At 41.3% G+C, this 23,678-nt stretch overlaps 9 protein-coding genes across 9 annotated transcripts; 5 read left to right on the top strand and 4 right to left on the bottom strand.

Annotated features, from left to right (window-relative positions):
* Positions 1-138: 138 nt before the first annotated feature.
* Positions 139-825, bottom strand: I206_102887 (uncharacterized protein; the record flags this gene model as incomplete). The annotated part of the gene is made up of 5 exons (XM_019154987.2): positions 139-215; positions 284-352; positions 444-493; positions 588-610; positions 685-825. The coding sequence occupies 5 exons, from the start codon at positions 823-825 to the stop codon at positions 139-141; spliced, it is 360 nt and encodes a 119-aa protein (XP_019012390.2).
* Positions 826-1,344: 519 nt separating this feature from the next.
* Positions 1,345-1,752, top strand: I206_102886 (uncharacterized protein; the record flags this gene model as incomplete). The annotated part of the gene is made up of 3 exons (XM_019154986.1): positions 1,345-1,364; positions 1,457-1,543; positions 1,614-1,752. The coding sequence occupies 3 exons, from the start codon at positions 1,345-1,347 to the stop codon at positions 1,750-1,752; spliced, it is 246 nt and encodes an 81-aa protein (XP_019012389.1).
* A 192-nt stretch (positions 1,753-1,944) lies between these two features.
* On the bottom strand, positions 1,945-3,384 carry I206_102885 (uncharacterized protein; the record flags this gene model as incomplete). The annotated part of the gene is made up of 5 exons (XM_019154985.1): positions 1,945-2,217; positions 2,305-2,452; positions 2,535-2,820; positions 2,906-3,121; positions 3,201-3,384. The coding sequence occupies 5 exons, from the start codon at positions 3,382-3,384 to the stop codon at positions 1,945-1,947; spliced, it is 1,107 nt and encodes a 368-aa protein (XP_019012388.1).
* Positions 3,385-3,648: 264 nt separating this feature from the next.
* On the top strand, positions 3,649-6,646 carry I206_102884 (uncharacterized protein; the record flags this gene model as incomplete). The annotated part of the gene is made up of 11 exons (XM_019154984.1): positions 3,649-3,807; positions 3,860-4,461; positions 4,520-4,847; positions 4,906-5,062; positions 5,126-5,242; positions 5,304-5,354; positions 5,432-5,571; positions 5,629-5,805; positions 5,868-6,091; positions 6,164-6,305; positions 6,365-6,646. The coding sequence occupies 11 exons, from the start codon at positions 3,649-3,651 to the stop codon at positions 6,644-6,646; spliced, it is 2,379 nt and encodes a 792-aa protein (XP_019012387.1).
* An 81-nt stretch (positions 6,647-6,727) lies between these two features.
* On the bottom strand, positions 6,728-7,409 carry I206_102883 (uncharacterized protein; the record flags this gene model as incomplete). The annotated part of the gene is made up of 5 exons (XM_019154983.1): positions 6,728-6,814; positions 7,020-7,130; positions 7,202-7,234; positions 7,304-7,314; positions 7,385-7,409. The coding sequence occupies 5 exons, from the start codon at positions 7,407-7,409 to the stop codon at positions 6,728-6,730; spliced, it is 267 nt and encodes an 88-aa protein (XP_019012386.1).
* Positions 7,410-7,781: 372 nt separating this feature from the next.
* Positions 7,782-11,217, top strand: I206_102882 (uncharacterized protein; the record flags this gene model as incomplete). The annotated part of the gene is made up of 10 exons (XM_019154982.1): positions 7,782-8,273; positions 8,329-8,457; positions 8,536-8,678; positions 8,731-9,124; positions 9,400-9,958; positions 10,023-10,066; positions 10,168-10,314; positions 10,388-10,567; positions 10,617-11,108; positions 11,170-11,217. 10 exons carry the CDS (start codon positions 7,782-7,784, stop codon positions 11,215-11,217), a joined length of 2,628 nt encoding a protein of 875 aa, XP_019012385.1.
* A 238-nt stretch (positions 11,218-11,455) lies between these two features.
* On the bottom strand, positions 11,456-14,469 carry I206_102881 (uncharacterized protein; the record flags this gene model as incomplete). The annotated part of the gene is made up of 15 exons (XM_070202650.1): positions 11,456-11,551; positions 11,620-11,757; positions 11,832-12,164; positions 12,236-12,248; positions 12,329-12,337; positions 12,398-12,542; positions 12,600-12,809; positions 12,868-13,018; positions 13,069-13,144; positions 13,198-13,297; positions 13,353-13,415; positions 13,485-13,603; positions 13,669-13,733; positions 13,795-14,083; positions 14,141-14,469. 15 exons carry the CDS (start codon positions 14,467-14,469, stop codon positions 11,456-11,458), a joined length of 2,136 nt encoding a protein of 711 aa, XP_070058751.1.
* A 432-nt stretch (positions 14,470-14,901) lies between these two features.
* I206_102880 (uncharacterized protein) lies at positions 14,902-19,945 on the top strand (the record flags this gene model as incomplete). The annotated part of the gene is made up of 15 exons (XM_070202649.1): positions 14,902-16,082; positions 16,159-16,327; positions 16,405-16,507; positions 16,576-17,059; positions 17,117-17,393; positions 17,456-17,545; positions 17,605-17,727; positions 17,781-18,236; positions 18,303-18,441; positions 18,505-18,620; positions 18,678-18,824; positions 18,893-19,059; positions 19,115-19,348; positions 19,477-19,687; positions 19,757-19,945. The coding sequence occupies 15 exons, from the start codon at positions 14,902-14,904 to the stop codon at positions 19,943-19,945; spliced, it is 4,086 nt and encodes a 1,361-aa protein (XP_070058750.1).
* A 585-nt stretch (positions 19,946-20,530) lies between these two features.
* I206_102879 (uncharacterized protein) lies at positions 20,531-23,506 on the top strand (the record flags this gene model as incomplete). Its single annotated transcript, XM_019154979.1, has 9 exons — positions 20,531-20,611; positions 20,694-20,801; positions 20,910-21,097; positions 21,175-21,406; positions 21,469-21,539; positions 21,596-21,809; positions 21,883-22,003; positions 22,065-22,913; positions 22,980-23,506. The coding sequence occupies 9 exons, from the start codon at positions 20,531-20,533 to the stop codon at positions 23,504-23,506; spliced, it is 2,391 nt and encodes a 796-aa protein (XP_019012382.1).
* Positions 23,507-23,678: the final 172 nt, after the last annotated feature.

Raw genomic sequence — 23,678 nt, 5'->3', positions numbered from 1 at the left:
AAAATCGAAGAACGTTACAGGTCGTTAAATTAAAAGGAGTAGGAACGGATTTATGATCAAATTATGGTACGAGCGGAAGAAACACAAATATAACAGGGTGGATCAAGGGGAAAAGAGAATCGCGAAAATTCGAGGTAATTATCGAGGACCTTCATTGGCATGATAACTCCTTCTTAAATGTCGAAACTTCTTGAGCGACATTAAAGCTAGCACTTCTGTAAATTGAAGAATCGTTTATGCAATGTCAGCTTATGTTGTCTCAATGGACAAAAGGAAAGCTAACCTTTCTTAATATGTTCACCTAATTCAAGTTGTTTTTTAAGTTGTTCAGGATCAGTAACTTTGGAATTTTCTACAAATATTACCAATGTATCAGCTATCTTTTGACAACAAGTTTAAGGCTTCGTGTCTATATAGCTGTAGGCATGGTAATTTAGACTCACTCTCAAAAGCTCGTCTTAATCTTTTATTGAAGTCATATTTTGGATCCGGGCTATTTCATTTGATACCTAATCAGCTTTGTTTGCCATGTATTTGGCGGTATTTTACAAGCTGATTGGACTAAACAAAGAGATAAAAAGACATACTAATCCCTTCCTAGACGATGTAACTATTTTACGTCCAAAAATCAGCTTTCATCAGCAGAAGGGAAGCCTCTAATAAAGCTGATATATATCTACGTACCTCTTTATATAACTTGATAGCTTGTAATCTTAATGGTAATTCATTCACATTTTCCGTAGGTGTATTTAATAATGATGCGTAACCTCGATAAGATTGTTTGACGGTTGAAGACAATGGTCGAAGAGAAGTGAGAGAAAGCATCATTGATAAGAGATATTTGAGGCTCGATTATGCAAATTATCGAATATCAGTACACAGTCTTGAATCTTCGTGTATAAGTTTATCCTTGGTGTAAGTGGAGATCGACTAGCTTGTTGAAAAGCTGTTGACGAACCCCTCTTGTGTATTAGAATTGATATCAAATTCAACAATACGAAAAGATAAGGAAATGAGTCGATCATTCCTCTTGATATTCAAAGTATGTTTTTCTGAATTCCGCGTCATAAATCGGTCCGGTTCTTTCAAGGGTATTTTAATTATTCCAACCATTTAATAAATGAAATCAAAATCATCGGGTACATCCGCTTTGGAAAGTCAAAATGGTGTTGAGATTTGTTGTTATACCTAGTAATTTGGAATATTTCGTGCTTGATCATCATCATCTACACTTAATAACAACAGGAAAGAATATAAACTCATAAAACAATTGTGAAGATTCTTCAAACCTCATCGCATACAGTGAAATACGAGTAATAGTCAGAAAAGAATTGATCGAACATCATGTCATTAATAGGATCATCGTGAGTTTCATTGTAAATTGATGAAAGATTGTAAATAGTGGCAAAGAAACCTTCAATTACTGATCTTCGTTACGTTACATTACATGTTGTAGTAGTAGTACACCTGATTCTTCTCGATCAAGTACTCCAGAAACTTCATCAAAAGCAGTGAACCCATTAAATCCACAAGGATTAAAACCGTAAGTCATCATTTCAAAAAAAAAAAGCTTTTTATATTAGCTGAACTTATTTCTGAATTGGATCAAAAAGATGTTGTGCATGTCCTGAAACAAAATCGAAAAGGGATGATTGTTTTATAAAATCTCCTGCAGGTGAAGGTGATGTAAATTGTAGAGAATTTATAGAAGCTCATAAAGCATGTATGAGAGGATATGGATTCAAGGTTTAATTAAATAAAAGGCGAAAAACAGGGTGAAAAGAAGAAGAAAGAAATTACAATTAAGGTCTAGCTCATAACGTATCTCAATTTAGAAGACATATCATTAATTGCCTATGAGCGTTGTACATGCATTAACACATCACTTCTCACCATGTATGTTGTTAGTACATATTATGGGTATAATCGATTATTCTATGTTGTCTACAAACCTTTACCCTTTCTAAGCTTTACAACAGCTACATCCCAGCCGCCTCCTCTTCTTGTTTTCCATCGCCATGCGTAAAGAAGCATAAATGGTCCAACGAAATTTGCAAGTGATAGAGCAATGAGAAATATTACAGTAGGTGTGGAAGAGAAGATATCGATATTCCAAATCGTATAGCTCGGATCAGTGAATGATTTTTCAGGAAACAATGAGATAGACAAAATAGCCATTGATATCGTCAGAATCAATGAAAATGATCTTCCGGCTTCCTATACAGTATTATTATCAGTATCGCCTCTGCTTACCGCGTCCATGGAAAAGATAGTCAAACTGAACCAAGTGAAGAATTCACTCACTCGTACGCCTTTAGCTATAGGTGGCCAACCAGCAAAGAGTAATACAGCTAGCAAAACCAATGAAAATACATGTGAAGTGGAAGGGAGTCTAGAAGCAAGGACTACTGAAGCTGATAAAGCCGAAGTGAGAGACAGCGATGAGGAAAGACTGTAATAACAATTAAAGATCAGCTATGGTTCTCCACTGAAGAAAAAAAAAAAAACAGCTGACTTATATAAGCTAAACATACCTTTTCTCTTCACCTTCTTCAACTTGAATTAATCCTATGCTACCTCTTCTCTTATGAGTTTTATTTAATCTTATCATCTTCTCTCTTTTTCGCTTTAATCTTTGATCTTCGCCTGTTCTAAAATCTGCTAAGAGTAAATGAACAAAACCAAGACCTCCAGCTAAAGGCCATATACTATCACTTGTCGTAGCTGAAGTAAGAGTTCCAAGAACAGGACTGAGTAAGCTGAGTAAAAGAGGAGGTAGTATAAGAGATCGAAGAGGTGTAGGAGCAGGTATTATTGAATCTAAAAGATGAAAAAAAAATAAAACAAAAACAAAAAATGAGCTTCAGTCTACCTTTCTTTCAATTTGGTGGAAAAAAGAATTAACCTTCTTTAGGTTGACGATGTATACCCCATCCCCATTTATGAATTGCCCAACCAGCTAAACCGAATATAACACATTTCCAACCTACTGATTCTGGGCTGACTATACCTTGAAGTAAAGAGTAAAAGACGGCAAGGAAAAAAGCTATAATTGATAAATGTAAAGAAATTGGTAAAGCTGCAAAGAATAGATCTATCAATCTAGGCAATGGACGAGGCGCTTCGAAAACATTATAGTCAGTTCTAAATTCCGAAATTGTTAAACGTGATAGTTGAAGAGTACACGAATGAGAGCTCACGAAGATTATCTAATTCAGCTAAGAAGTTAGGCGGAACATAGTTATCTGGAAAAGGTTGTCGACGCCATAAGACCTTTTCCCATTTTACTTCCTTTTCAGCATTACCAGTCGAAAATTGAGTGCTTATCGATGAGAATTGACGAATAGGAGGGAAAGGGGAAGAAAGCAGACGAGTGGAACACATGTCATACTGCCCCACTTATTCTGCGGATACGTGTTGAAGTCAAGGTCAAGTATGAATGGAGACGATCAAGGACTAATAAAACGACGTGTTGATTGCTGAAGCGAACAATGTGATTTGAATTCCATCGGAAACCGCCGAAATGCATAAATTATGACGACCAATGTTGACAGATATTTCGAATTGAGAAGTTGATTATTTATTATACTGGTTCTTGATCGTATCTTTCCTTATTCCAGGCTACATTAGACTTGCTCATCAGGAAAGATGATCGAAGGGAACGGTCACAATTCCGTCGAAGCTGGACCCTCTCGGCCAAGGTATAATCACATTCGACAACCTTCAAATAGATATGCAAGTTTAGCGGATGATTTCTCTTACCAAGTTGGCAATGAGGATCAAGAAGAAGCTGAAAGGGAAGATGAAGTAAGTGCTGATTGAAAATTTCGGAACGGTAAATGCTCATCAAACTATGTAGGCCAATAAGTTAGAAGATATTCTTATTACAAGACCACTTTTACATTCAAAACAATCTTCTTCACTACTTATACGCCCCCAACTCAGTTCAAGAAGATCGTCCAAAGTTAAAGCCTTACATCCTCTACTTCCTGAATTATCTAGTAATTTACATACATCCACTTCTGAGTTATTCGATCTACCATCCGATGAAATGAAAGGAACAGCTTATTCATCTTTACCTCCTTCTCCAAGAGGTGAAAGGGAATTTCAATTTACAGTACCTCCACCACAACAGAAAGGTTTAGGTATAAAAGAATTAGACTCTGTTTTAAACAGATTTAATATTCCATCAGTCAATGGGGAAGATGAGGATAAAGAAGAATTCTGGCCTGCTAGATCAAGAAGACCTACAATAACCGAACATGATAATATCCAGAGTGAGGGGGAGATTAGACTTTCTTCGCCGGAACCAGACGATATTACTTCTCCCTCTAATGCAACTTTCGATCAATTTAAAGGACTTAACGAAGATGGTAAGATTGAAATTACAGGGATTTGGGATCTACTAAAAGATGAAATGGGAGCTGAAGAATGGGATGGTTGGTTAGTAGATGGCAAATGGTTAGCTTGATCAGAACCTTCGAATAGGACGAATTCAACTGACAGATAGACAAAATAGGGAAAGAATAGCAAATTTCTTAGCTGTACCACTTGCAGTTGAGAAAACTACCTTATTTGGTGCATTACTTTGTTTAGATGGTTTCTTATACAATTTTACGGTGTTACCTATTCGAGCAGCTTTCGCTCTTACCCGAATACTGTCGAATGCAATTAAGAGAAAAGCATGGTGGCCCATACCATTGGCTCATCAACACTCGATACTCCGAGCTCTCTTATTACTTATACCAACTATCATCTTACTTGGTGCTACCGATTCAAGTAAAATGTATCACTCGGTTAGAGGGCAGGATACCATAAAATTATACGTAATTTTTAATGCTCTGGAGGTAAGTCAGCTGAAAAATTAGTATCAAGATGACATGATTTAGCTGTTTCGTCTCATAGATTGCAGATCGACTTTGCTGTGCATTTGGCCAAGATGTTTTGGATACCTTGTTTGCAAGGGAAACTCTATCACCTAGTATACGGAAAAGCGGTAAAGGTAGAAAGAGACAACAAGCTAGACCTGTATTCTTCTTTGCCCTTTCGTTGGGCTATGTACGTGAGTAAATCAGCGTCCGTGAGATTCTAGCTTTAGCCGTAGCTAAATATCCATCACGTATAGTTGCCCATACCCTCATTTTCTTCTACATGTTGGTCTCGCTTAACGTGGCTATTAACTCATACGATTATACCCTACTCTCTCTTCTCATCAGTAATCAGTTCGTCGAGATCAAAGGCTGTGAGTAGCTCACATACCATCAACCTCCGAATGATCGGGCTAATATGTCTCGAAAATCCAGCTGTATTTAAAAAGTTTGAAAAAGAAAACCTTTTCCAGATTATGTGCGCAGGTAAGTTGCTTGTCCAAATCGTTACATTCACGGACACCTGGACTTGGATCATTTACTTCCAGTCATTTGTCTGACAGATATAGTCGAGCGATTTCAATTATCCCTTATGCTTTCAGTAATTGCTTTGAGGAATATGATCGAAATGTCAGGATCGGAAATCGCATTTTTGCCAAAGAGCTTTATTAGGGGGAAGAATTTGGTCGATTCGATATTATCGGTAAGCTCGTCGATATCCCTGATGCACTCGTAGCTTACCATATCTCCAATTGAATAGCCCGTTTTATTTGTCATCGTTTCGGAAATGGTAGTTGATTGGCTCAAACATGCTTTTATAACTAAATTCAATCACGTTAGAGCATCAGTATATGAGCGATTCACCGATGTACTAGCCAAAGATGTACTCTTAGCTGGAACATCCGCAAACGGAAGAAATAGACGACGAGGGAGAAATGTCAGTTGTCAAATCTTCGGTTTTAGTAGAAGCGAGTTTGACTAACTTTCTATCTGTTTCAGCATCAAGTACTGCTTGATCAGTCGCCTCTGGTAGCTCGGCGATTGGGTTTCGCCTCAATACCACTTGCTTGTTTGGTACTGAGAGTCTCAGCTCAAGCTATTGGGATGTTATCTACCTCTTCACACTCTGAGGAATCTCTTGCAGGCCTCACGTTGGGGGATTGGGCCTGGACAATCTTGAAATGGATGAGTTGGACAGGAGTAGGGCTGTGTGCTTGGGGATGGTAAGTCAGGTGACGGATTGGTCGCTAAATGAAAGTGAAAATGATAGCTGAGCATTTTCTTGTCTTTTACAGTTTGGTTTTCCTCAAAGTCATTCTAGGTCTAGCTTTACTGAGTTTTTCAGCTACAAGACAAGAAGGAATGGATCAGAGAGAAGCAGAAGATAAAGTTAATGATTTTGGAAGATCAGCAGTAGGTGAAAGTAAAGAAGAAACCGTGAGTTCAATGTTATCACGTGAAGCGATCGTTGAAAGCTGAATTATTTAACGATGTAGGAATACAATAAAGAGACTAAACGATATCTTTCCCATTCAGATGACGATTTACCGGCTTACCCCTCTCCGGCTTCTATGAAGACATCGAATATTCCATTCTCAATGGGTAAAGGGGTACTTCAAAATAATGTAAAACAGAACGGGAATTATAATCGTAGTGATTCTGAGAAGGTTATTTCCGAGAAGAAGGAATCTGGAGGAGATGAGAAAGGTGGAAAAAAGGGTAAGAAATGGAAATTAGAAGAAGTTGAAAGGTGGACTATGGTAAAAAGGATCTGGTAATCCAAGAATTTTTCGTAGATTTCACTAGTTGTAATGCAATAAGAATCCATACAAATACATGAGCACATAAGCATATTTTATTTACTCTTCAGATACTGGTTGTGGTTTAGCAGGTGTTCCTTTTAATAAAGATGATCCCTTTTGTTTACCTGCCCAATCGTACTTGTTCTAGAATGTTGTATTAAGAAACATCAGCAAACTTTTCTACCATAGATTAGACTCGTTTGATGTATTTTGGAAGGGGAGGCAAGTGATGAGCTCGCAAGCTTGTTGTTTTTATTTATGAAGATTAACTATTTATTCGTGATTCCACTACCCATTTTACTAACGGTCGCGGTATCCCCTTAAATGAATAAGGTAGGATCTGACTCACATCATATGTCACAGCAATCGTAGCTATTAAAGCAGGAACGACAAAACCCCATGTGAAAACTTGTCTAGTTGCCCTTCTTGTAAATTTAAAATGTTGAAATACGTTTTCTCGCTGAGAATGATATTCATATAAGCTTATCGTTCTGAATTGGTGAATTGTAAATAATGATTTATATTACATACCATTGAAGCCCATCTTTCAATTGCTGGGTCAAGCTATCATTCAAAACAAACATTAGCATTTATTCTTAAATTTAACGAATAAGATAAATGAAGAAGATATACCTTTACTGGTTCTATAAATCATAAGATCATCAGCTTTCTTGACGCAAAACTGTTTGTTTGAAAGACAGAGAGTAGACTCACCAAATCCACCGTGTCCACCTGCCATTTTGAGTTATCTTCTTTGCTTTGTTTGGTTTATTTAATAAGATATTATCGATATATGCATGATGATCATTCACTTTGAAGTAATTGGCTCTTCTCAAGCTATCGAGTAACATCGTATGGATCAATTTGATCCCGTTGTTTTGATAATCACTCGCCTGTACACGTGGTATAACTTTATCCCGATAGTTAATGAAAATACCACGTCATTGTTTCTATTCACCAGTAATGCTTATAGCACAATGCAATATTAAAAGCATAAAAAGACTGTATAATCCACCTTTGTATATCTGTTTACAATTAAGAACAAGTTTTATATAACTCATCATTGTGTCACAAACTTATTGATTAAATGATAACGATAACTTAGATCAGAATGTCTTATAGACCAAGATCTCGTTCGAGATCACCTGAATATCGATCTAGGCGATATTCACCTTCAAGACCACTTTCTCCTATTAGAAGTGAAATACCTCCACCTAGAAGATATGATGATGATAGATCACTTCCTTATCCACCTAGAAGATCACCACCCCCACCTCCTAGAAGATATGATTCACCTAGAGAATACGATGAATATCCTCCACCTCCTAGACGATATGAGGATGAATACCCTCCTAGACGATATGATGCTGAGCATGACAAGTCAAGATATGATGATCGTGATGATTCAAGATATGATCAAGAGAGGTATATCCCTCCACCAAGATATCAAAGGGAGTATGAAGAGAGGGATCGATATGATTATGGGAGATCATCAGGATCTGGTATGGCAGCTGATAGAGAAGAGATAAGACCTAGAAGAGATTATCAAGGAGGTCGAAATGATTCACAATGGGAAAGGGGTAGAGATGTGGACGAATTAGCTGTAAGTCTCAGCTAACGTCTCTTTAGAATATATTTTGACTCACTTGTAACTGCAGGCCGGTGATGATTATGGACACTCTGAATACCATCAAAGCTCGAAACGAGGAGGAGGTAGTAAAGGCCCCTCTGAACCTGCCCGAGATATCATATTCTTAGGCTTAGATCCCGAACTGACGGAACAGGACGTAAGCTGCTTTTTCAGCTTAGGCGACAATGTTGTCATTGTAAACCTACAGCTGATTTCTCTCTGCTCTTCCGAACAGTTCTCTGGATATCTGCGATTAGAGCATAATGCAGTACTTGAAAGCGTTAAAATTGTAAAAGATCGATTCACAGGTCAATCGAAATGTTTCGGTTTCGCTCAATTCAAAGACCTAGACGGTGCGGAAGAATTTATACATATCAAGTGAGCCCAGCTATAAATGTCAAGGAACTCACCAGCTCATGTGTATTTGCAGTTATCCAGCCGTATTGATGCCAGCACTGTACTCTCACTCCAACCCTCGAAAAGTAAAGATAGACTTTTCAGCTACACAATCTTCCTCCACTTCTCATGGAAACGACGGACAATCATATCAACATCAACCGCAATACGTTAGACCTGCTCATGATGGTATGAAAGATATCGGGACCTTCGGTGGAGGTAAACGAGTCTTACTTCTCCGCGGACTTGATGCTAGTACAACGGCGAACGATTTGATATCAAGAATGAGCCAAGAAATTGCCCGTATGATGGGTAAAGTAGGTAAAGAGATTGCCGCAGAAAGTTCAATAGTGAGGGTCATTTTGATTGTGGATAGAAATGTAAGGAGTAGTTGGGGTTATGCTTTTGTTGAGCTAGCTACTGCTGAGGTGAGTGCTACCTCTTTTAAGCCTTTCTTACTTTTTTGCGACCTTGAATCATCTCTACCATCACTTGCACACGCTCGCTTTCCCTTGTCACCATTCTGCCTGATCAATCGCCTGTCTCGTCCAATCTGTGACGGCTTGACATCTGCTTCGCTCTTCCGGTTGACGCTAGACTGCACTCTTTCACTGCCTCCTACCTGAATACCCCTGTCCTCAACTTCTTCTCGTTCGTTCGCCAGTCCAATACAGCATCCGGCTGACCATTCATGATCACATAGCTCGCTGCAGCCCTCTTGCCGTTCTTGCTTGCACCTCAACATCAACCGAACGGCTTTGTCATCAACTACGTTCCGATAGCCCCCTCTTTCGCCAATCCCGAAGCTTTCCTACCAACTCCCGCTGGACCGCTTGGAGGTGAATTCATACTTCGGCCGTCAAGGAACGGAGGCATAGCTAGCGACACCATCGATCAGCCAGAAGGGAAATGGTGCGCATATTGGCATCAAGCTGGAGGAGCAGTGGAAACAGTGGCACGTGGCGCGCCTGACTTCGACGAAGATGGCTTAGTTCAGCTTACGCCTAACCATCGTTCATTCCTTGGTACGCTGGCTGGGGTTCCTCCACAGGCCAAACTGCCCCCATCTGCGGATACGGCTCACGGGAGCATGGAACCTATCAACATTTCTGGCGGTGTACAACCTATCAAAATTAGTGGACTAGGGAAAGGCAAGAAGAAAGACGAAATGGCCGGCATGATTCCTATAACGGGCAAAAATCTGTTAAAGGAAGATGAGGAGGAGCACATGGTTGACAAAGACTCGGTTCTGTTATCTAGGAGTGAGTGAACTTTTGACGCGCGCAGATTGCAATTTCGCTAACACATCGCGCTTCGGAATAACAGGTAAAGGGGTTTACATTATACCGCCAAAATCGTCTAGTCGGAAGGTGAAGACAAGTCGGGATCGGCAAATGGCCCGCACATCCTTTATATCATGTGTGTCGAGTCGTTTGCTCACAGTTCTTTTTTCCGATTTTGGTCATCACAGATTGCGAAAAACATAAATAAGTGGAATACCAAACAATCTGAATTGGCCGCACCTGAACCAATATTAGTCGATGCGAATGCGCCACCGAAGGGAATATCGGATGTGAATTCCACATTGGGAGTTAAGAGGTCTTTCGGAGAAGCCAGTGTAAGCCCTACTTTCAATACTGTAACGAGCTCAAAAGCCGAGTCTAATTCGTGATCGCGTGAAACAATAACAGTCCCCTTCGCCTGGTCCTTCGAAATCACCTCAGACCAGCATCACACCCTCGGATGACTTTGACTTTACCGATTTCTCGAGTTTGGCTACTTCAGGAAAAGTCGCTTGTCTTTTATGTCAGAGACAATTCAAGACTGAAGAAGTCCTCAAGAAGCATGTAGCGCAATCTGATTTGCACAAGGTGAGTTAACTCGTTAGACTTAAGAAGCGCTGCTCACACGTAAATTTAGACCAACTTAGCAGACAACGATGTGAGAGAAGCAGGGATTAAGCGTAAAACTGCGATATCGTCTTCATCAGCGTCAGGAGAAGGTTCTTCCGATGCTCCGAAATATCGTGATCGAGCTGCAGAAAGAAGAGAAGCATTCAATCAACCTTCTGTACCTTTACCTGAAGAATCACCTTCATGGCAAGCTGAACAAGCTAAAAAACGTAAATTTGCTGAAGGACCTTCTTCTACTGCTTCGACAAATGTGTCAACAAATCAAGTTCAGCTTCCACCAGTGGTTGAACCTGGAAAAGATGAAAGTAATGTAGGTAATCAACTATTAGCTAAGATGGGTTGGAAGTCAGGTACAGGTTTAGGTAAAGATAAAGAAGGTAGAATTGATCCTATTTTAGTTCAACAATTTGAAAATAGAGCTGGATTGGGTGCTAGTAAAGGTGTAGAAGCTGGAAAATATTCTGGTCCAGGTGGATTTCAACAAAGAGCCAAAGATATGGTACGTATGATTTTACTTTTCCCGATCATAGCATCTTCAGGCTGATTGTGAACTTCCTTAGGCTCAAGAGAGGTATTATAATTCACAAAGTGGTGGTAATGGCAATTAAAGGTTTCTTGATTAACAAAATATCACCTATTCAGTATATCTCTATACAATTCTGGGACAATTACGCAAAATTACTTGCCATGCATGATCGTTTTGATGATACCTCGTGAATAAATTGAATTTGGGTCATTACATAGTCAAATTGGAACAAGATTACATAAACAAATCCCACTTCCTCTTCCTCTGCAGCAATTCCATTCCCCTTTGTCCCCAGAACACTCTTTGGCAAGATTTACAAATTACTCAGCACTCTCTTCTCTCATTTCAGCTAATCTTCTTCTCATAGCTTTTTCAGTCTTTGTAGGTGGTACTTTACGACTAATTAGTGCTCCAACCTATTCAAGATATCAGTTCTGGACTAATTTGTTGTTTCCAAGCCAAAAGAAAGAGCAAGAAAATTTACCAAAGCCATCAAACCTCCAAATCTTAATACCCAAGCTACACCATTCTTTCCACCTCCTTCTTCTGAAGAAGAAAAAGAAGGTATAACATCTAATTCTTGATCTGCTAATTTGAAAATAATCGAAGCGACCACAGCGATCTGTTTTGCCAAGGTTGAGCTAATATTAGGATTGCAGCATACGGGATAATCAGAAAAGAGAAAAAGTGACTTACGATAAATTGAGGAAATACAATAGCTAAATTATGTATTCCCATAATTGTTCCTCCTGCTACTGGACCCGATCCTGTATATTCCAAACTTTCTCCAGCATTTTCAATATCAGCTGTAGAGTAACTTCTTGTCAAAGGTGTTCTCTCATTTGGATCATGTTCTCTTCGTGAAGGTGAAGTTGACATGGATCTCCATGGACCAATAGGAGTTGAAGCTGCTCTAGCATGTATAGGGCGATAACCTGGTCCTGGGCCTGCTGAAGCTGGTACAGGTGCATGATTGGTCCTTGAGTTTGAAGAAGTCTGTGCAGGTTTATCGGACATTTCTTTGAGGAACTACATAGCAGGCGTTCTTCGTCAGCTTATTGCTGTAACGTACTCTAGTTCGTTCGTGATTTTTGACTTACCTCCATGATGATGCTATTTCAAGTATTGCCCCACAAATCAGCATTATCCTTTATGGAAAGATTCGAAAAGATACCGTGAATATCTCAACTTACGCAAATGGACTGACGGCAGATATAGTCAATTTAGCTAGCTTCTCTGAGATAGGTGATCTGCAAACTCACACCCAACAAGCTATAGCCCAGCAGATCCCAACTAAAGCTATCATGATTGTAGCTTGCCAAACTTTTTTGATGAAGAAAGTCGATCCCATCAATAAGCCAAAAAGTAGCAATCCCGCTGTCCAGATGTTTCGCAGCATGAATGGCACTGTTCAAAGCGCATTAGCTAAACGAATTCTTGCGGTGTTACAGGAAAACAGCTCACTGGTAGGAAGCTTCAAAGGTCTACCTTCTCTAGCAGCCTCCGCTTTCCATTCTCTGACCATCTCCCTTATTCTTTCCATTTCGATATCATCCTCATCATCTGATTCTTCGCCAGATAAATCACCATCTCTTAATTTCTCAGATACAGGCTTGAGTAGTCTTCTATCTCGAGCAGCGAGGTAAGGTAAAAGCGTACCGGCGATAATCGCAACTACAAGTCGACATCAGCATGTGATACCTTCAAAATACTTGAGCTGAACCCGACCTACCAAAGGAGTAAATCAACAGAGCCAGACTACCTGCTCGAGTCGCTGTATCAACGTCAGGATCATGCCCGAGCTCGTGAGTCATCACTTCAGCCACGTAGGTGGTGGAGTAGAAAAGGTAGGGAAACCATCCCATAAAAGCAGCAATTTGCACCTATGGCTATGATGAGCTTGGTACCTTCTACTTCGCAATGGTCAACCTACTATGCAGACACGTCGCACCGGTTTGGGCAAATGTAAGATAGCTTCATATATAGTACCGATGACATCTCGTATTCGCCTGATTAGTCAACAGTATGAGCCCACGTCCAGACGAGGAGGGACGTTACTCACGATTTCCGTTCTCCAAAGATACTTTCTCTCTCGGTTTCTTCAGTGGTCCAACAAGTGATCCATACAGTGATCACAAGAAGTGCAAGACCAACGATGCATACTGAAAGAATCTGTCAGCACAAAATCGCCTGCAAGCAAGCGAAGAATGAAGTCACCTTTGCGGAATTGACCCCCTCCTACCAGCCTGATGACGGGCACATGCGCCAGGTTTAGGAAGCCTATACATCAAAATTTGTCAGCAGAGTCTTCATGCTACTTTGCATTGACAGATCAGATCAATTATTCACCCATTGTAAATCCAACAATATTACCGACGTGATTGAATCTTCCATGCCAAGCATTTGCTGATGCTAGCTGTTCACCGGGGGTGACATCGAGGACCAAATTACGGAGAGACGCTTGTAGGCTATTGAGCATCGAATGTCTCAGCTTCTTGATGTCTGGGCAGACTTCAAGCCCTAGCTGACTTACGCGTTCAGAGCAAAGTCAAGACAGTAGAAAGAGAAGACCGCAATACCGATAGCCGTATTCTTGACCTGAGCATCACTATAATCAGCCCTCCGAGCTCTTAGAATAGAGAGCTGCAATGAAGCTCACAAGCTTGATACTTCTAGGATCCCAATCTCCTTGACCTCCACCAAATAGATCTACCAGAGCTTTGGCGATCGGTTCTGTAAATGCCAATCCAAGTCCGCTCAATACTAGTAATATCGTAGCAGTGACTATCCAATACCTTCTACGATATTTAGAGTTGGAGGAATCCGATATCGCTCCAATCAAAGGCTGAGCTACGAGCCCAGATATCGGCCCCGCTAGCCATACGAGCGAGGTGAGTTGTTCGGATAATCCCAAAGAAAGGAGGTAAGGTGTTCCATAACCTAGCTCACTAGACAAACGGCGATCATCAGAAGTGTTTGATAGATAAATAGAGGTATGAGCTTACACCGTCCAGGCGATCTGACTACCACCCATAGAAACCGTCAAAGCCATCATTTGCCAAAGACTCAACCTCTTCCCTTTATTCTTGCCTTCCTCATCCTTCTTTTTACCTTTTCCTCTTGTCCTTGACCGCGAGGCTGAACTACCCCTTCGTTCTCTATCTGCAACAGTCAAGCCCCATCCTGAATTGCCCGTCCGCCGACCAGGTAGTTGAGATTCTTCTTGAGAGGTATTATCTGGTTTAGCCGACTTCTTGAGCAGAGAAGCTAAAGATGTATATTGGTGTTTTGTTGGTGGTGATACACTACTTTCACCTTCTTGAGAGTTACTCATTTGAAGCGGAATTCTTGAATCGCAATGCCGATGGTGAATTTGTACTGTCGGTCGATTTCGCTCTCTGTTGACTTCCTATTCCCTCATATGCTTGTTGTGTTTGTGAGAACGTGAATATGTAGAAGAATAAGCTCTACTTTGCTGTCTACTTGGTGTTCTTCGGACGGACCTTTGCCGACAAACGTTGCATCACTTGTGACGTAATCTATATATATACATAAACAGCAGCACGTGGCTCTGTCACGCTGATTTGATCCCACGTGGCTCATTTCAACGCTCGGTGAACGTAAACGTACGGGATATCACAAGCGTCATGAACAGCAATAACGATGGTGATAATATCAACAGAGTATTTCGCAATAAGCAGCTTCAGCTCCGCAGTAACAATTGTCCTATCCTGCTGGATACAGCGTTCAGGTTCTACCGTTCGCGATGTCTCGCAATCCTGGACATCCTTCTTCACGATATAAGATATCTTCTCCCCAGCCGTATATCACGAACGAATTGCGTTCAGCCTACACATCCGATAACGGACCATACCCTTCCTTCTCACAAGCATCTCCCACTTCAGCATCAGGACCTTCATCTCAGCTTCACGCCTTCTCTCCCCCTGAACAGTATGGTTACTTGAATGCGCCTCAACGGCAGAATGTTGGTCCCAGTCGACCTATGCCTTCCAATGCGGTTCCACCTGCCAGTCCAGCTCGACCAGCTCGGTCAAGAATGAGAGAAGCACCTCAACCACCTCCTATAACCCAAACACAAGCCCCTGCTCCGGCTGTACCATCTCGTCGGCAAGACCTTCATCCCATTCAAACTCAACCTGGACTCGATAGACGTCCCTCGGGATCTTCAGACGTCATGATCCATTCTCCAATATCTCCAGTCTCCCCTCAGAATACCCTTCCAGGCGGTGTCGGTGCAAATGCGTTATTCTCGGATCCGTTCGCAGCTGATAGATCACAACGAGCGGATCTCAGAGCTCAAACTTCTGCGGCTGCTCAACAAGCAAATCAACCCTTTCAAGGTGGCCCAGGGACTGACAAACTCCGGAATGTTGTGGGAGCATTTATGAATGCTTCCAGACAGCGAGGAAACGAAGACTCAGCTCAGCCAACTACATCGAGAAGACCAAATAGATCGGAAGCGAGAAATAAACCCAAGAATGAGGAAATATGGGAAGTGGGTGAAAGTGGAAGTGGTGGTAAATTTAGTGATATAGATGATGTTCTAAGGAAAATCAAAAAAGATTGGCCCTTCGTAATGGAATCTGATTTTGCACCATCAACATTAGCGTTATCTCTCTTGTCGCAAGGTCCATCTTCTTCATTGGGACCTCATCCGAATTTGCCATCTTTCTTGAGATTACATGAAAATTTATCATCGGCATTGCAAGCTGCGGTACAAGCTCATTTCCAATCCTTCGCCGCTTCTTTACCACAACACGCTACCTTCATCGCTACGCTCAGTAAAGCCCAAGAACAGGTGAAAAAATCTAAAGAAGCTCTAAGAGAGGCTCGTGACGGGTTTGCAGGGAAAGGAAAGTCTGAATTATCCGGGATAAGAGCAAGAGAAAGGATGGTCAGGGACATGTTAAAAATACTGGACTCAATGTAAGCCTTATCGACCGGAAGAATGGAATTCAGCGATGAAGCCAGAAAAGCTGATCAGCTCCCTGCATACGCTTAGCGATCATTTGAAACAGATTCCCGATCAGCTGGAATCACTGATAGGAGATAAAAAGTTCCTTCAAGCCGCTTTAATACTGGTCAGATCGTTGAAGACCATAAATAAGCCAGAGCTTGCGGAGATAGGCGCATTGTCGGATCTACGAGCGTACTTCGTCTCGCAGGAAGCCGTAAGTGCAAGGCTGAGTTCGGCGTATAGCAAAGTATATCAACTGTACTGACGAAAAAGCGCATTGTTCTTAAAAAGACGTTAACGGAAATTCTGGTCGAAGAACTGCATAATCATATCTACCTAAAAACCTATTACAGCGACTCCCGATGGAAGGCATATGTACCTGGACAGCAGACGTGTGAGCTATCAAGCTCAATAATTTGACCTGCTAGATTAGCTAATTTACAGCCAATATCGTCGTTTCAGTACCGATCATAGAACCCCAAAATCAAGATCTACCTGCCCAACCTCGCAGCTCTGACCTCAGTCTCGTTACTTCCTCTATCACAAATGGTGACCACGCTCCTATGGCTGGTCCTGGTCCGTCATCTCGATTTACAAGATACCTCAATCATCTAGCTGCCAAGCCAAGTCATGATCCACTGCTCGACTTCGTAGAATCGGACCTGACTTCCGCTTCAAACATCCCAACTATAACGCATCAAAGAAACGGATCGAAGAATATTGGCCAAGCTGGCTCGCATGGATCGCTTTCATCATTACTTGGCGGCAATCAGGGAAGTGCCGATTCAGGCAATCCAGAAGCGGATTCTTATGCTTACATGGAAATATTGCTAGAAGCATTAGCAGCTATGGGTAAGCTGGGCTCCGCGTTGGAAATGATCTCGCAGAGAGTACCTGGAGAGATACATGCATTGGTAGAGACCACTCTGGACGAGGTTGAAGAGAGGTAAGCCCGATTCGCGTTGTACTCGCGCATCACCGAGCTCATAAGAGAATTACCCAGATCTGAAGCAAGACGGGAAGAAGTGGATACATCCTTCCGAAGACCTACCTCCTTCCTCGGACCAGCAAACAATTCGACCAGACCTGATTCTAGCTTGAAGCGAAGATCGTTGTTCGCGCCAGGCGAAACGCACCGCATAGAGTTGTCGCTAGGCGCTACTGGTCCGCCACAGCATGCTGCCATACTGAGAGACTTTTTTTGGACCTTGTACTCGAAATTGGCAGCCGTACTTGAGGGTCATAGAGTTATATATGAAGTGGCCCGCTGGATTTCTTCGGTAAGCTTACAAGAATCCCTTCTGCCGTATCATCGCCTAGCTTATCACTCCGTGGCATGCAGAGACGAGATTTCAAGGATTCATTGATTACGAATGCGTCTATATCGTTAACAGTACCAGTATTGGAAATCTGGAGACCTGTACAGCAGGAGGTATGTTCCGCTTCATAATGGGATAAGTCGAGTATGCTGACATCGAATTGCCCGTCTAGGTCCGAACGTTACTGCGAACATATCTCACGGATGATAGCCAGGGCTCAACATTAGATAGACACCCTATACCAACCATTAATGAGGTTTTGAGAGACGGAAAGTGGGCACGGGATAAGCAGAAGGTGAGTGGTGCCTCTTCTCGCAAGCTGCAGTATGCTAAGCCAACCATCTTTAGCAAATGTTCAAATTTGTCGATACAGATATTCGAGCTATCCAAAATGAAATCAAACCTATAGATGATCAACTCCAGCAAGCGCTCAGAGTTTCCGTACCTGGCTTAGTATCAATGCAAGTCGCAGGTGAAAGCACATTGACGGTGTTGACAGATTCAGATGATCGATATTCGACCGCCGGAAAACACAGAACATTAATACCTCCGAATGCGTTCAACGTGACGACCTTGTTTCAGCCTACCATCTCTCTCATACAACGGGCTACATTTATCGTACCTCCGGGTTTCGAAGATGCAACCGGAGCTTTCTCGACCGTTCTTGAAGATTTTGTCGTCAAAGTTTTCTTACCTCAATTAGATGAAAAAGTCACAGCGTCCTTCCAGCAGGCGGTAGGCGGCTATGATGCTTATCAGGTAGATAGAAATGCTGGAAAGGAATTCGTCATTCCTCCTCTCAAGGTACGCTGCCCACCCGGTGCTCATTGTGTTTTGTAGCGAAGCTGATGTTCCGGAACGCGACTTCAGTCAAGCGTACGAGTGATGGCTCTCATACATAGTCTATGTGTAATGTTACAGACCACCCCTTTCCATAGGGAGAACTACAGTCGGTTGATCGTAGGAGTGATCGTCCAATATTACCAACAATGTAGTTCAAGATTCAAAGGTCAGCTTTCTATTCCACTATATTTGGGTAGCAAGGCTGACTGACCGTTCTATATTAATGCAGAGCTGGCGTCATTGCCGGCAACGATCGATGAACCCAACGCTCCACTGGCTTTACCTGCTATATGGGCACAAAGGGAGGATGTCATAAGGATTTTGAACGAAGTACGAGCTGTACCGGTGAGCTAATCTCATCAAGCTTCAATTCAAGAGGGCTAACGAATAGCTCCTCGACAGGATACCGATCAAGCGGGACTAATTGCTGTCGAGCAAAAGGAGATCAAGCTTGAATTAGAACTACTGGGTGACCAAGGACTGGTCGAGAAGAATTTGATCAATTCCATGAGGAAGCTGGAAGCTTTGGGCAATCTATCGCAGAGTCTGGTGATTATTGCTCGATCTCATCTGTCTGTCGGTATCTGAACTCAAGCTGACGCTTTCCGCATAAATAGCGTTGGTTTATTGATTCTTTACTCGACTTGCAAAGTGTTGCCGATGAGCCTTTATCACCAGATAATGAGCAGGCTTCGGCAGACTTCATGCCATCAATCACACCCGCTCCAGCTCCCAGGCTAGATGGCGATGCTCCTGGACTACCGCTGACCAGGGCGATGGCACAGTAAGCTCTCAAATTACTGCTTATGCAGGATGGTTTGCTCATGACGACTCATTAGACGATACGAAGCAATCATCCAGACTTACGAGCAGCTTGCTGAAATGGTACTCAATACCCTCAGATTGGAAATTCGATGTAGAGTCATTTGTAACCTAAGTGCATCACTACGAAAAGGAGATTTCAGATTGGAAAGCGAAGCTCTTGAACCTGATTCGGATGTATTGGATCTTAATTCGACGTTGATGGAGATTGAGGAGATTGCTGAGCGGACTATACTTGGCGAGGATCATTCGTAAGTGTCGAATGTCATATCTTTATTTCTATTATTGCAATTGAAGGTCTCATCTAGACAAAGAAGAGAGCCTCTCTTGAGTATGATCAGAAATGTAATAAATAGCTGATGTATGTCTTAAACTGCAGTTTCGTCTTCCGAGGACTGGGTCAACTGGTTGATCAAGTGTTCATAACTTCATATAAAAACATTAAGATGGTGAATCCCGCTGGAGTAAGGAAGATCAAGAGGGACATACTGGCTTTGCAGCAAACTCTCAGAGGTATAGCTCCTGCTGCTAAAGAGGGTCAATTGGGTCGAGCAATGGAATATTGGGATTTATACGATAAAGGTCCGAAGGTGAGTCGGATTCTTGTCCTACTCTTGAGATGTGAGGAGCTCAAATGCTTATAACGTTCTCATACACAGGAAATGCTGGAAGGATTGAAAAATGCTGTGCCTAAACCGCATTTCGCATTTGACGACTACAATACTATGCTCAATCTACAGTGTAAAGCTGATCAAGATGATGCTCCTTCTAACGAGTTGAATACTTATCTGATTGATTTACATGCTTTGTCAATGAGTATCGAAGGTTGGGAAATTGGGGATTCGTAGGCATAGGTGATCGGAGAATTATGTACAGTACCATCGAATTAGTCAGGACTCGTCTATATAGGTTATTGCCATATTCATTCAAACTCAAAACTTGTCACTGCCGAACTATTGTATTTATACATGCATTGACAATTAGTCACGTTGAAGCAAGTCAGAAATACGACTTGCGTCTAACGATATGGGTTACCTCACTACAGAGACCACTATCGCTGAGCAACCGATCCGAAATGTTTCGACGATCTCAACAACAAGTCCTGTGTGTCACTAAGCATCGATAACGGACCTTCAGAATCGGTAGTGTATTGAGGTAATCGCCCAATGCAAGGAAGTAACAGAAAGGACAGATTGAATCATACGTATGCGAAAGAAAGGGAATCTACATTGGCCGAGCGACATATCTTGTATCAAAATCATTGATTGACATGTACTGACATTCACAAGATCCCATTTTAATAAGCATGGTCACGTTGGTATAGTGGATGAAAGACAAATACTCAAATCTAATGCAAGTGTCCCCCAGAAAGAACTGTGAAATCTCTTGGCAACAACGTAGATGATCTTGATGATATCTGAACAGAAGGAATCATGATCGATTCATTAAATCGAACGGCTTCTATTGATAATTCTACACTGGCTTCTTCCTCGCAAGATTATAGGGTTTCGTTGGTGAGTACACATCAATTGAGAGGAGCATCGCAGTGAGCCTTCCAACGATGCGTGTGCTCATGGCCAATATATACATGCGCAGATCGAGATTATCTTAGCGGATACACCTTTTCTGGCATTAGGTTTTCTAAGTTTGACAGTCATCACATTCTATTCGACTTTCAATCGATCAAATAATCGAATACTTTTGGTGAGTATCATCATTGACATGGTCAATCATATCCACAATTCAATCCTAGATTGATTGATCGATCAATACGTTACTATCAAAGGCTAATACACAAATTACTGAATCTAGTTAGAAAGTTCCGCCCTTACAGCATGTTTCGCTTCCCTCTTCAACATCGTAGGCATGTTTTACCATAATGATCAAGTAGCAGCTACCACTTTTCAAAATATCCAAGAAAGTGAATTGAGGAGATTTATCTTGACGATGTTGACTATAAAACAAATTTTACTGGCCATATCAAGTAGTACAACGTTGTTGTTTGTACCATTTCTTTCTCCTGCGTTCTCATCTACCTTACAGTGACTGAGAAACCGTACGGCTAATATGTATTTAGGTACTTTCACATTTCTCTGGAAGATCATCGAAAAAATCAGATAAATGTAAATACGGATAGATCAGTCATAAATACGATTGAGGTCGAAAGACCAAAGATTTTCGCGACTACTATGATTGAGAACAATCAAATCAGATGTAATCCGTTTGAAAGAAACGAATCAAGAAGAAATATTGGCAAATTAGCGAGGAGTTTTCTTGTATTCATCATTTTCTGCTCATTCATTTTTGAGGTGAGTTGAAGAAGCCTGTGGCAGCACAATTGAGCTAATTACAAAATCCTTTCTCTCGACAGTTGACATGGAGGATTGGATTCTTAGTCAATGTAACAAAATCCAACACCTTCAGACATGTCTATCTTACCGAGTAAGTTTGAGCAATCTCGGTCCCAACGAACGGTTTCAATTGACGAAAAGATATAGCTTCGCGCTGCGGTTACTCTTATACCTTGCATTTAGCTCTTGTCCAACTTATCATATACTTGTAACCTCTCCTTCGTTCCGTATGGAAGTGTTCCGACAATATGCAGGCATTATAGGCGGAATCATCTTGGGATTAGTAGTCGTCATTGGATCTTTAGCTTCTCTTGGCTTTTCAGAAAGAGTTGTAGGAAGGTTTTTTCAGGGTGTACAACTGGTAAATTCTGCTTGTATGTTTTCTTTCCACATTGGACAAGCACTGATGAGTCATGTGTATGGGTCATACATAGTACGTTCTAATAACGTCTCAAATAATCAGCGACTTCAATGAACATGTTCCTCAAGCCAAAGGTCGAATAGCTGGTTTCAGTCTGATAGATCCGAATCGAGCAAATCATACCCAATTTGAAGGTATCTCGGCTCATCTGTTTAGAAGAAACGATATGCAAAGAGGCTAACGATACATGGATAGGTTTGTCAACCCCTACAGCATCAACGTTCCGTGTATCACCACCATCGATCAGCACACCCTCTCCGCCACCTGTCCCTCCGGGGAAACGAGTCTCGTTCCACCCAGCTGTCATCCTCAGGCGAGCTAATTCAACCGGAGCTACACGACGAAATGATACATCTTCAAAGCGATACAGCACATCGATCTCGTCACGGATCAGAACTTGGGTCATGTCAAGTAATTTCCACGACGTTGACCTTGGAAAGGACGAGGAGAAAAGTCTAACTTCGCGTTACGATTTTCAGACTCAAATGAATAGTCCAAATTCAAAATCTGATATAAGTACATATGAGAACGACCGCAAGATCCTCAAGAATGGTCCAGCGCCAACAATGTCCTCCAATGTACTTCCACCATCACAAGAAGACCAGTATAACCTTTATGATCAAATGCCTACTTCACCTGACGTTGCTCGTCGGTCAAGTCAAACTATATTTAACAACCTATCACGATACTCTCAAAATAGTTTGAACAATTTAATAGGTATACGTCGAACGATATCTTCACCTGGTGCAAGACTATTGATTTTTGGGCAAGATTCTCGAGCTCAAGTTAAGAATATACCAAATAGACAAAGTAAAGTTTCTTCAGGAAAAAGTTCAAGACAATCTAGTGAAATTTTTGAAATTCCTTCAAATTTCCCTAAACCACCTGAAAGAGAAATAGGCCTTTCCAATAGATATTTAGAAATTAAAGAGCAAATTGAAGATTTGAAATTACCAATTAGGCCATTTGTTCAGCCTTTGAAAGTGGGTCATAGAAGGATGAGATCTGATTTAACTCATATTAATGTTACAAGTTTCATTGAAGGTAAGTCACAGAATTCAAACTATCTTCCGATTTTCAAATTGATATTTGTTTTCTGATCTCTAATAGGAGATTCATTTAAACATGGCAATTCATCAAGTATGATAAGACCTCCAAATTCTTCTAAGGAAAATGGTAGAAAAACATATCAATCTGATTTATCTCAAATTACCTCTATACAATCGTCAGAAGCTTCAAATGAAATCTACCTTCCCAAACCTTCATATTTACAGAGTTCCCCAATTGAAAGTGGAAGTGAAGATTTAACACCTACTTGTTCAATTGTTGATATCGATGAAGCCAAAATTACGAAAGCTATCAGATCAAATAGTCAACCATTATCTCAATCTTTCCATCATGGTGACCATCATGAGATGTCAACCATATCCAAAAGGAAGGTCAAAGAAAATCAAATTGAACACGTAAAGTTCTCATCGAATAAATTAAAGGAAGATCTCCCAATGCCTGAATCTCCTACTTTACCTACTTCCGCTACTGATCTTCAGCGTATCAACCCGCAACCCAGAGTTATAAGGTCAATTACAAATGGATCAGAGAGGTCTAGGAGTAAATATGGAACAACAAATATGATATGATATGAAAAGAGCAGGAGTGTTTATTATATGTAGGTTATAGGTCATATTACGCACAAACCAACAGATACTGAAGTGAAGTTGATGGTTACATCGTCAAATGGGTATATGATATGCTAGGTATACGGTAACTTGGAAAAATAACGAGATATCTGCCCGATGCCCAAAATTGAAT

The sequence above is a fragment of the Kwoniella pini genome, chromosome 3, assembly GCF_000512605.2.
Source record: "Kwoniella pini CBS 10737 chromosome 3, complete sequence".
NCBI lineage: Eukaryota > Fungi > Basidiomycota > Tremellomycetes > Tremellales > Cryptococcaceae > Kwoniella > Kwoniella pini.
The sequence above is the reverse complement of the archived record's forward strand: the minus strand, read 5'-3'. Positions and strand labels throughout refer to the sequence as shown.